Raw genomic sequence first — 12,180 nt, forward strand, 5'->3', positions numbered from 1 at the left:
ATCTATTGACTGAAAGTTGTAGATATCAGTATTTTGTTGATTGGTTATACTGTACGATCTATCATGCAGACACAGTTGAAGTCGTGGTGACTGCCAAACCTCCTGACAGGGACTAATATCATTCATCATGGTTGGTCATTACATAATTAGTTGATTAAAACATTACCCCTTTAGAGAGATACGGAGAGAAAGAGAGAGAGAGAGAGAGAGAGAGAGAGAGAGAGAGAGAGAGAGAGAGAGAGAGAGAGAGAGAGAGAGAGAGAGAGAGAGAGAGAGAGAGAGAGAGAGAGAGAGAGAGAGAGAGAGAGAGAGAGAGAGAGAGAGAGAGAGATACGGAGAGAAACAGAGGGATAGAGAGTGGAGGGAAAATGACAGCCAAACAGAGAGAGAGAGAGAGAGAGAGAGAGTACTTGAACAGAGCAATACTCAATCATGAGGCATCAAAGCCAAAGGAACAGAATAATATTAAGAAATGCTATAGATGGAAGGAAAGTAGTGTTGAAACCTACCAAAAAACAATTAGGCAACAACAAATTCAATCCATTCTAGACAACTTCCTGGACAAAACATTCCACTGTAATAGTGAAGGTATAAACTTGGCAGTAGAAAACATAAACAGTATATTTGACCTCTCAGCTTCCCTATCAAATCTAAAAAATATCTAACAGAAAACCAAAGAAAAGTAACAACAGTGATAAATGGTTTGATGAAGAATGCAAAAACCTAAGAAAGAAATTGAGAAACCTATCCAACCAAAAACATAGAGACCCAGAAAACCTGAGCCTACGCCTTCACTATGGTAAATCACTAAAACAATACAGAAATACACTACGGAAAAAGAAGGAACAGCATGTCAGAAATCAGCTCAATGTAATTGAAGAATCCATAGACTCTAACCACTTCTGGGAAAATTGGAACACACTAAACAAACAACAACACGAAGAGCTATCTATCCAAAACGGAGATGTATGGGTAAACCACTTCTCCAATCTTTTTATCCCTATAACAGAGAACAAACAGCAAAAAAATATACATGATCAAATGCAAATCTTAGAATAAACTATTAAAGACTACCAGAACCCACTGGATTCTCCAATTACATTGAATGAACTACAGGACAAAATACAAACCCTCCAACCCAAAAAGGCCTGTGGTGTTGATGGTATCCTCAATGAAATGGTAAAATATACAGACCACAAATTTCAATTAGCTATACTTAAACTCTTTAACATCATCCTTAGCTCTGGCATCTTCCCCAATATTTGGAACCAAGGACTGATCACCCCAATCCACAAAAGTGTAGACAAATTTGACCCCAATAACTACAGTGGGATATGCATCAACAGCAACCTTGGGAAAATCCTCTGCATTATCATTGACAGCAGACTAGTTCATTTCCTCAGTGAAAACAATGTACTGAGCAAATGTCAAATTGGCTTTTTACCAAATTACCGTACGACAGACCACGTATTCACCCTGCACACCCTAATTGACAAACAAACAAACCAAAACAAAGGCAAAGTCTTCTCATGCTTTGTTGATTTCAAAAAGCTTTTGACTCAATTTGCCATGAGGGTCTGCTATACAAATTGAAGGAAAGTTAGGTTGGGGGAAAAACTTACAACATTATAAAATCCATGTACACAAACAACAAGTGTGCGGTTAAAATTGGCAAAAAACACACATTTCTTTCCACAGGGCCGTGGGGTGAGACAGGGATGCAGTTTAAGCCCCACCCTCTTCAACATATACAGCAACGAATTGGCAAGGGCACTAGAACAGTCTGCAGCACCCGGCCTCAACCTACTAGAATCTGAAGTCAAATGTCTACTGTTTCCTGATGATCTGGTGCTTCTGTCACCAACCAAAGAGGACCTATAGCAGCACCTAGATCTTCTGCAAAGATTCTGTCAGACCAGGGCCCTGACAGTAAATCTCAGGAAGACAAAATAATGGTGTTCCAAAAAAGGTCCAGTTGCCAGGACCACAAATACAAATTCCATCTAGACACCATTGCCTACAGCACACAAAAAACTATACATACCTCGGCCTAAACATCAGCGCCACAGGTAACTTCCACAAAGCTGTGAACGATCTGATAGACAAGGCAAGAAGGGCCTTCTATGCCATCAAAAGGAACATAAAATTTGACATACCAATTAGGATCTGGCTAAAAATACTGTAATCAATTATAGAACCCATTGCCCTTTATGGCTGTGAGGTCTGGGGTCCTCTCACCAACCAAGAATTCACAAAATGGGACAAACACCAAATTGAGACACTGCATACAGAATTCTGCAAAAAATATCCTCAGTGTACAATGAAAAACACAAAATAATGCATGCAGAGCAGAATTAGGCCGATACCCGCTAATTATCCAAATCCAGAAAAGAGCCATTAAATTCTACAACCACATAAAAGGAAGCGATTCCCAAACCTTCCATAACAAAGCCATCACCTACAGAGAGACGAACTTGGAGAAGAGTCCCCTAAGCAAGCTGGTCCTGGGGCTCTGTTCACAAACACAAACAGACCCCACAGAGCCCCAGGACAGCAACACAATTAGACCTAACCAAATCATGAGAAAACAAAAAGATAATTACTTGACACATTGGAAAGAATTAACAAAAAAACTGAGCAAACTAGAATGCTATTTGGCCCTAAACAGAGAGTACACAGTGGCAGAATACCTGACCACTGTGACTGATCCAAACTTAAGGAAAGCTTTGACTATGTACAGACTCAGTGAGCATAGCCTTGCTATTGAGAAAGGCCGTCGTAGGCAGACCTTGCTCCCAAGAGAAGACAGGCTATGTGCACACTGCCCACAAAATGAGGTGGAAACTGAGCTGCACTTCCTAACCTCCTGCCAAATGTATGATGCTATTAGAGACACATATTTCCCTCAGATTACACAGATGCACAAAGAATTTGAAAACAAATCCAATTTTGATCAACTCCCATATATACTGGGTGAAATACCACAGTGTGCCATCACAGCAGCAAGATTTGTGACCTGTTGCCACAAGAAAAGGGCAACCAGTGAAGAACAAACACCATCGTAAATACAACCCATATTTATGTTTATTTATTTTCCCATTTGTACTTTAACTATTCTTTTTGTTTTTCTTAGGGGGTAGATCAGCTTTAATATTCTATTTTTCTCACATATATATATACATATATATTTTTCAACTGTACTGTGATGTTTTACAAAAGTTCTGAACCTTTCTATTCTCATAGTTTCTACAGTTTGTGAATTGAAAATAAACATCTTTGCTAAAAGTATTATTATATTATTGATCGATTGACTATGACTTTTCAGATCACCCAGTTGTGCTATCTGCAGGGTTAGCTCCAGGTAAATATTGCAATCCTTTAGCCATTCCTGCACCTGTGTCCAGAAACAAGCTACAAATGGACAGTACCAAAACAAATAATCTAATGTAACGGATTCTGCCGAGGCTGCTCCTCCTCCTTGCTCGGGCAGGCTTCGGCGTTCGTCGTCCCCGGAGTACTAGCTACCGCCGATCGATGTTTCGGTGTTTGTCTTGTTTTGTCTGGAGTAGTACACCTGTTGTCTATTATGTTTGATTGTTTAGCCTATAATTTCCCTTGTCTCACGTTTGCTATTTGTGTGTTATTGTTGTATGTCTAAGTCGATGTTCGGCCTTGCTATTTTTCCATATTACGTATCTGGTGTTTTTCCCTCCAGTTGTGGAGGCGTTTGTTTTGCACTTTACATTTAGTAAAGTAGTCTACCTGAATCTCTGTGTCCTGCGTCTGACTTCACTCGCCGCGTACACATCACCTTCTGACATCTAATGATTCTGTCTCTTCACAGCCAAATCTGCAGAGCTGGGAAGATTGTATCCCCCATACAAATAACATTATATTGGTAGCAAGAATTTTATATAATAATTTAAATTGAAAAATTATAAGTTTTGAATCCGGCGTCGTTTTGCGTATCAGTTCATAAACACTATGCCATGGAATCGGTACGTCAAAGATCTCTTCCCAACTATTTTGCAATCTATATGGGACGGCTGTCAATCTTTTGGTCCTTATATTAAACTGGTAAACTTTTTTATTTATCACAATTTTCTTTAACCAATTATGTTCTTTAATGCAGGGCCGACAGACAAGTTCCTATTTGCACATTGTTACAACACTGTATATAGACATAATATGACATTTGAAATGTCTTTATTCTTTTGGAACTTCTGAGTGTAATGTTTACTGTTAATATTTATTGTTTATTTCACTTTTGTTTACTATCTACTTCACTTGCTTTGGCAACGCAGACATATGTTTCCCATGCCAATAAAGCCCTTACATTGAAATTGAATTGAATTGAGCGAGAGAGAGGAGGGAAATGATAGCCAAACAGAGAGGTAAATATAAAACCAGATGGATAGCGAGAGAGAGGTCAGATGTATGATGATGTCACCTGTTACTCTGACTTTGTAGTTGCTGAGCAGTCTGTTGTCGTGGGTGACGCGGCAGGAGTACACGCCGGAGTCCTCGTAAGACACGTTGATGATGCGTAGAACCCTCTGGCCCAGTCGGGTCCGGTTGCTAGTCAACATGCCGCTGCCATCCTTCAACCAGAGGACAGGTTGGGTGGGGCCGTCGGGGTTACAGGACAGATCCAGGGTGTCCCCAGTAGAAACCACATAGTCCTCCAGGAACACACCCTCACTGGACAAAGAGTCTTAAGGGACAGAGACAGAGACAGGGTTAGGGTTAGAGAGACAGAGAGAGAGACAGGGTTAGGGTTAGAGAGACAGAGAGAGAGACAGGGTTAGGGTTAGAGAGACAGAGAGAGAGACAGGGTTAGGGTTAGAGAGACAGAGAGAGAGACAGGGTTAGGGTTAGAGAGACAGAGAGAGACAGGGTTAGGGTTAGAGAGACAGAGAGAGAGACAGGGTTAGGGTTAGAGAGACAGAGAGAGAGACAGGGTTAGGGTTAGAGAGACAGAGAGAGAGACAGGGTTAGGGTTAGAGAGACAGAGAGAGACAGGGTTAGGGTTAGAGAGACAGAGAGAGACAGGGTTAGGGTTAGAGAGACAGAGAGAGAGACAGGGTTAGGGTTAGAGAGACAGAGAGAGACAGGGTTAGGGTTAGAGAGACAGAGAGAGACAGACAGGTTTAGGGTTAGAGAGACAGAGAGAGAGACAGGGTTAGGGTTAGAGAGACAGAGAGAGACAGGGTTAGGGTTAGAGAGACAGAGAGAGACAGACAGGGTTAGGGTTAGAGAGACAGAGAGAGACAGACAGGGTTAGGGTTAGAGAGACAGAGAGAGACAGGGTTAGGGTTAGAGAGACAGAGAGAGAGACAGGGTTAGGGTTAGAGAGACAGAGAGAGACAGAGAGAGACAGACAGGGTTAGGGTTAGAGAGACAGAGAGAGACAGACAGGGTTAGGGTTAGAGAGACAGAGACAGAGACAGAGAGGGTTAGAGAGACAGAGAGAGACAGAGAGAGAGACAGGGTTAGGGTTAGAGAGACAGAGAGAGACAGACAGGGTTAGGGTTAGAGAGACAGAGAGAGACAGAGAGGGTTAGAGAGACAGAGAGAGACAGAGAGAGAGACAGGGTTAGGGTTAGAGAGACAGAGAGAGACAGAGAGAGAGACAGGGTTAGGGTTAGAGAGACAGAGAGAGACAGGGTTAGGGTTAGAGAGACAGAGAGAGAGACAGACAGGGTTAGGGTTAGAGAGACAGAGAGAGACAGAGAGAGAGACAGGGTTAGGGTTAGAGAGACAGAGAGAGACAGAGAGAGAGACAGGGTTAGGGTTAGAGAGACAGAGAGAGACAGAGAGAGAGACAGGGTTAGGGTTAGAGAGACAGAGAGAGACAGGGTTAGGGTTAGAGAGACAGAGAGAGAGACAGGGTTAGGGTTAGAGAGACAGAGAGAGACAGAGAGAGAGACAGACAGGGTTAGGGTTAGAGAGACAGAGAGAGAGACAGGGTTAGGGTTAGAGAGACAGAGAGAGACAGGGTTAGGGTTAGAGAGACAGAGAGAGAGACAGACAGGGTTAGGGTTAGAGAGACAGAGAGAGAGACAGGGGTTAGGGTTAGAGAGACAGAGAGAGACAGGGTTAGGGTTAGAGAGACAGAGAGAGAGACAGACAGGGTTAGGGTTAGAGAGACAGAGAGAGAGACAGGGTTAGGGTTAGAGAGACAGAGAGAGAGACAGGGTTAGGGTTAGAGAGACAGAGAGAGACAGAGAGAGAGACAGGGTTAGGGTTAGAGAGACAGAGAGACAGACAGGGTTAGGGTTAGAGAGACAGAGAGAGAGACAGACAGGGTTAGGGTTAGAGAGACAGAGAGAGACAGACAGGGTTAGGGTTAGAGAGACAGAGAGAGACAGACAGGGTTAGGGTTAGAGAGACAGAGAGAGACAGACAGGGTTAGGGTTAGAGAGACAGAGAGAGACAGAGAGAGACAGGGTTAGGGTTAGAGAGACAGAGAGAGAAGACAGGGTTAGGGTTAGAGAGACAGAGAGAGAGCAGACAGGGTTAGGGTTAGAGAGACAAGAGAGAGACAGACAGGGTTAGGGTTAGAGAGACAGAGAGACAGACAGGGTTAGGGGTTAGAGAGACAGAGAGAGCAGACAGGGTTAGGGTTAGAGAGACGAGAGAGAGACAGGGTTAGGGTTAGAGAGACAGAGAGACAGAGACAGGGTTAGGGGTTAGAGAGACAGAGAGACAGACAGGGTTAGGGTTAGAGAGACAGAGAGAGACAGACAGGGTTAGGGTTAGAGAGACAGAGAGAGACAGACAGGGTTAGGGTTAGAGAGACAGAGAGAGAGACAGAGAGAGACAGAGAGAGACAGACAGGGTTAGGGTTAGAGAGACAGAGAGAGAGGCAGACAGGGTTAGGGTTAGAGAGACAGAGAGAGACAGACAGGGTTAGGGTTAGAGAGACAGAGAGAGACAGAGAGACAGAGACAGGGTTAGGGTTGAGAGAGACAGAGAGAGAGACAGGGTTAGGGGTTAGAGAGACAGAGAGACAGGGTTAGGGTTAGAGAGACAGAGAGAGAGACAGACAGGGTTAGGGTTAGAGAGACAGAGAGACAGACAGGGTTAGGGTTAGAGAGACAGAGAGAGACAGGGTTAGGGTTAGAGAGACAGAGAGAGAGACAGGGTTAGGGTTAGAGAGACAGAGAGAGAGACAGACAGGGTTAGGGTTAGAGAGACAGAGAGAGAGACAGACAGGGTTAGGGTTAGAGAGACAGAGAGAGAGACAGGGTTAGGGTTAGAGAGACAGAGAGAGAGACAGGGTTAGGGTTAGAGAGACAGAGAGAGAGAGACAGACAGGGTTAGGGTTAGAGAGACAGAGAGAGAGACAGGGTTAGGGTTAGAGAGACAGAGAGAGAGACAGGGTTAGGGTTAGAGAGACAGAGAGAGACAGAGAGAGAGACAGGGTTAGGGTTAGAGAGACAGAGAGAGACAGACAGGGTTAGGGTTAGAGAGACAGAGAGAGAGACAGACAGGGTTAGGGTTAGAGAGACAGAGAGAGACAGACAGGGTTAGGGTTAGAGAGACAGAGAGAGAGAGAGACAGGGTTAGGGTTAGAGAGACAGAGAGAGACAGACAGGGTTAGGGTTAGAGAGACAGAGAGAGAGACAGAGAGAGACAGAGAGAGACAGACAGGGTTAGGGTTAGAGAGACAGAGAGAGAGACAGACAGGGTTAGGGTTAGAGAGACAGAGAGAGACAGACAGGGTTAGGGTTAGAGAGACAGAGAGACAGACAGGGTTAGGGTTAGAGAGACAGAGAGAGAGAGAGTAGAGAACAGAGAGAGAGACAGGGTTAGGGTTAGAGAGACAGAGAGACAGGGTTAGGGTTAGAGAGACAGAGAGAGAGAGAGACAGGGTTAGGGTTAGAGAGACAGAGAGAGACAGGGTTAGGGTTAGAGAGACAGAGAGACAGACAGGGTTAGGGTTAGAGAGACAGAGAGAGAGAGAGACAGGGTTAGGGTTAGAGAGACAGAGAGAGAGAGAGACAGGGTTAGGGTTAGAGAGACAGAGAGAGACGAGACAGGGTTAGGGTTAGAGAGACAGAGAGAGAGAGACAGGGTTAGGGTTAGAGAGACAGAGAGAGAGACAGACAGGGTTAGGGTTAGAGAGACAGAGAGAGACAGGGTTAGGGTTAGAGAGACAGAGAGAGACAGAGAGAGACAGGGTTAGGGTTAGAGAGACAGAGAGAGACAGACAGGGTTAGGGTTAGAGAGACAGAGAGAGAGACAGGGTTAGGGTTAGAGAGACAGAGAGAGACAGACAGGGTTAGGGTTAGAGAGACAGAGAGAGACAGACAGGGTTAGGGTTAGAGAGACAGAGAGAGACAGAGAGAGAGACAGGGTTAGGGTTAGAGAGACAGAGAGAGACAGAGAGAGACAGACAGGGTTAGGGTTAGAGAGACAGAGAGAGACAGACAGGGTTAGGGTTAGAGAGACAGAGAGACAGACAGGGTTAGGGTTAGAGAGACAGAGAGAGACAGAGAGAGAGACAGGGTTAGGGTTAGAGAGACAGAGAGAGACAGACAGGGTTAGGGGTTAGAGAGACAGAGAGAGAGACCAGGGTTAGGGTTAGAGAGAGACAGAGAGAGAGACAGGGTTAGGGGTTAGAGAGAGAGAGAGAGACAGACAGGGTTAGGGTTAGAGAGACAGAGAGAGACAGAGACAGGGTTAGGGTTAGAGAGACAGAGAGAGAGAGACAGGGTTAGGGTTAGAGAGACAGAGAGAGAGACAGGGTTAGGGTTAGAGAGACAGAGAGAGAGGAGACAGGGTTAGGGTTAGAGAGACAGAGAGAGAGACAGACAGGGTTAGGGTTAGAGAGACAGAGAGAGACAGGGTTAGGGTTAGAGAGACAGAGAGAGACAGAGAGAGAGACAGGGTTAGGGTTAGAGAGACAGAGAGAGACAGACAGGGTTAGGGTTAGAGAGACAGAGAGAGAGACAGGGTTAGGGTTAGAGAGACAGAGAGAGAGACAGACAGGGTTAGGGTTAGAGAGACAGAGAGAGACAGACAGGGTTAGGGTTAGAGAGACAGAGAGAGACAGACAGGGTTAGGGTTAGAGAGACAGAGAGAGAGACAGGGTTAGGGTTAGAGAGACAGAGAGAGACAGACAGGGTTAGGGTTAGAGAGACAGAGAGAGACAGGGTTAGGGTTAGAGAGACAGAGAGAGAGAGACAGGGTTAGGGTTAGAGAGACAGAGAGAGAGACAGGGTTAGGGTTAGAGAGACAGAGAGAGAGACAGGGTTAGGGTTAGAGAGACAGAGAGAGACAGACAGGGTTAGGGTTAGAGAGACAGAGAGAGACAGACAGGGTTAGGGTTAGAGAGACAGAGAGAGAGACAGGGTTAGGGTTAGAGAGACAGAGAGAGAGAGACAGGGTTAGGGTTAGAGAGACAGAGAGAGAGACAGGGTTAGGGTTAGAGAGACAGAGAGAGAGACAGACAGGGTTAGGGTTAGAGAGACAGAGAGACAGACAGGGTTAGAGAGACAGAGAGAGACAGGGTTAGGGTTAGAGAGACAGAGAGAGACAGAGAGAGACAGAGAGACAGAGAGAGAGACAGGGTTAGGGTTAGAGAGACAGAGAGAGACAGACAGGGTTAGGGTTAGAGAGACAGAGAGAGAGACAGAGAGAGCAGGGTTAGGGTTAGAGAGACAAGAGAGACAGACAGGGTTAGGGGTTAGAGAGACAGAGAGAAGACAGGGTTAGGGGTTAGAGAGACAGAGAGAGAGACAGACAGGGTTAGGGTTAGAGAGACAGAGAGAGACAGACAGGGTTAGGGTTAGAGAGACAGAGAGAGAGACAGACAGGGTTAGGGTTAGAGAGACAGAGAGAGACAGAGAGAGACAGACAGGGTTAGGGTTAGAGAGACAGAGAGAGACAGACAGGGTTAGGGTTAGAGAGACAGAGAGAGAGACAGGGTTAGGGTTAGAGAGACAGAGAGACAGACAGGGTTAGGGTTAGAGAGACAGAGAGAGAGAGACAGGGTTAGGGTTAGAGAGACAGAGAGAGACAGACAGGGTTAGGGTTAGAGAGACAGGAGAGAGACAGAGAGAGACAGACAGGGTTAGGGTTAGAGAGACAGAGAGAGACAGACAGGGTTAGGGTTAGAGAGACAGAGAGAGACAGACAGGGTTAGGGTTAGAGAGACAGAGAGAGACAGACAGGGTTAGGGTTAGAGAGACAGAGAGAGAGACAGGGTTAGGGTTAGAGAGACAGAGAGAGAGACAGGGTTAGGGTTAGAGAGACAGAGAGAGAGACAGAGACAGGGTTAGGGTTAGAGAGACAGAGAGAGAGACAGACAGGGTTAGGGTTAGAGAGACAGAGAGAGACAGACAGGGTTAGGGTTAGAGAGACAGAGAGAGAGACAGGGTTAGGGTTAGAGAGACGAGAGAGAGACAGGGTTAGGGTTAGAGAGACAGAGAGACAGACAGGGTTAGGGTTAGAGAGACAGAGAGACAGGGTTAGGGTTAGAGAGACAGAGAGAGACAGACAGGGTTAGGGTTAGAGAGACAGAGAGAGAGACAGGGTTAGGGTTAGAGAGACAGAGAGAGACAGGGTTAGGGTTAGAGAGACAGAGAGAGAGACAGGGTTAGGGTTAGAGAGACAGAGAGAGACAGGGTTAGGGTTAGAGAGACAGAGAGAGACAGACAGGGTTAGGGTTAGAGAGACAGAGAGAGAGTCTCTATAGTCTCAATGGTCTCAATGGTCTCTCTATAGTTTCTCTATGGTCTCTATGGTCTCTATAGTCTCAATGGTCTCTCTATGGTCTCTCTATAGTCTCTATGGTCTCTATAGTCTCAATGGTCTCTCTATGGTCTCTATAGTCTCTATAGTCTCTATGGTCTCTATAGTCTCAATGGTCTCTCTATGGTCTCTATAGTCTCTATAGTCTCTATAGTCTCTATGGTCTCTCTATGGTCTCTCTATGGTCTCTCTATAGTCTCTATAGTCTCTATAGTCTCTATGGTCTCTATAGTCTCAATGGTCTCTCTATGGTCTCTATAGTCTCTATAGTCTCTATAGTCTCTATGGTCTCTCTATGGTCTCTATGGTCTCTATGGTCTCTCTATGGTCTCTATAGTCTCTATGGTCTCTCTATGGTCTCTATGGTCTCTATGGTCTCTCTATGGTCTCTATAGTCTCTATGGTCTCTCTATGGTCTCTATAGTCTCTATGGTCTCTCTATGGTCTCTATGGTCTCTATGGTCTCTCTATGGTCTCTATGGTCTCTATGGTCTCTCTATGGTCTCTATAGTCTCTATGGTCTCTCTATGGTCTCTATGGTCTCTATGGTCTCTCTATGGTCTCTATAGTCTCTATGGTCTCTCTATGGTCTCTATGGTCTCTATGGTCTCTCTATGGTCTCTATAGTCTCTATGGTCTCTCTATGGTCTCTATGGTCTCTATGGTCTCTCTATGGTCTCTATGGTCTCTATGGTCTCTCTATGGTCTCTATAGTCTCTATGGTCTCTATGGTCTCTATAGTCTCTATGGTCTCTCTATGGTCTCTATGGTCTCTATGGTCTCTCTATGGTCTCTATAGTCTCTATGGTCTCTATGGTCTCTATAGTCTCTATGGTCTCTCTATGGTCCTCTATGGTCTCTATGGTCTCTCTATGGTCTCCATGGTCTCTATGGTCTCTCTATGGTCTCTATAGTCTCTATGGTCTCTCTATGGTCTCTATGGTCTCTATGGTCTCTCTATGGTCTCTATGGTCTCTATGGTCTCTCATGGTCTCTATAGTCTCTATGGTCTCTCTATGGTCTCTATGGTCTCTATGGTCTCTATGGTCTCTATAGTCTCTATGGTCTCTCTATGGTCTCTATGGTCTCTATGGTCTCTCTATGGTCTCTATAGTCTCTATGGTCTCTCTATGGTCTCATGGTCTCTATGGTCTCTCTATGGTCTCTATAGTCTCTATGGTCTCTCTATGGTCTCTATGGTCTCTATGGTCTCTCTATGGTCTCTATAGTCTCTATGGTCTCTCTATGGTCTCTATAGTCTCTATGGTCTCTCTATGGTCTCTATGGTCTCTATGGGTCTCTCTATGGTCTCTATGGTCTCTATGGTCTCTCTATGGTCTCTATAGTCTCTATGGTCTCTCTATGGTCTCTATGGTCTCTATGGTCTCTATGGTCTCTATAGTCTCTATGGTCTCTCTA

General features: G+C 45.3%; 1 protein-coding gene across 1 annotated transcript in view; it reads right to left on the minus strand.

Annotated features, from left to right (window-relative positions):
- fgfr3 (fibroblast growth factor receptor 3) overlaps positions 1 to 12,180 on the minus strand; it is a 223,313-nt gene that overhangs the window by 143,029 nt on the left and 68,104 nt on the right. The window contains exon 3 of the mRNA XM_041869152.2: positions 4,451 to 4,714. Within this exon, the coding sequence (XP_041725086.1) occupies positions 4,451 to 4,714 (264 nt within the window). The remainder of the gene's footprint in view (positions 1 to 4,450; positions 4,715 to 12,180) is intronic.

This window comes from Coregonus clupeaformis, unplaced genomic scaffold, assembly GCF_020615455.1.
Source record: "Coregonus clupeaformis isolate EN_2021a unplaced genomic scaffold, ASM2061545v1 scaf0060, whole genome shotgun sequence".
Lineage (NCBI taxonomy): Eukaryota > Metazoa > Chordata > Actinopteri > Salmoniformes > Salmonidae > Coregonus > Coregonus clupeaformis.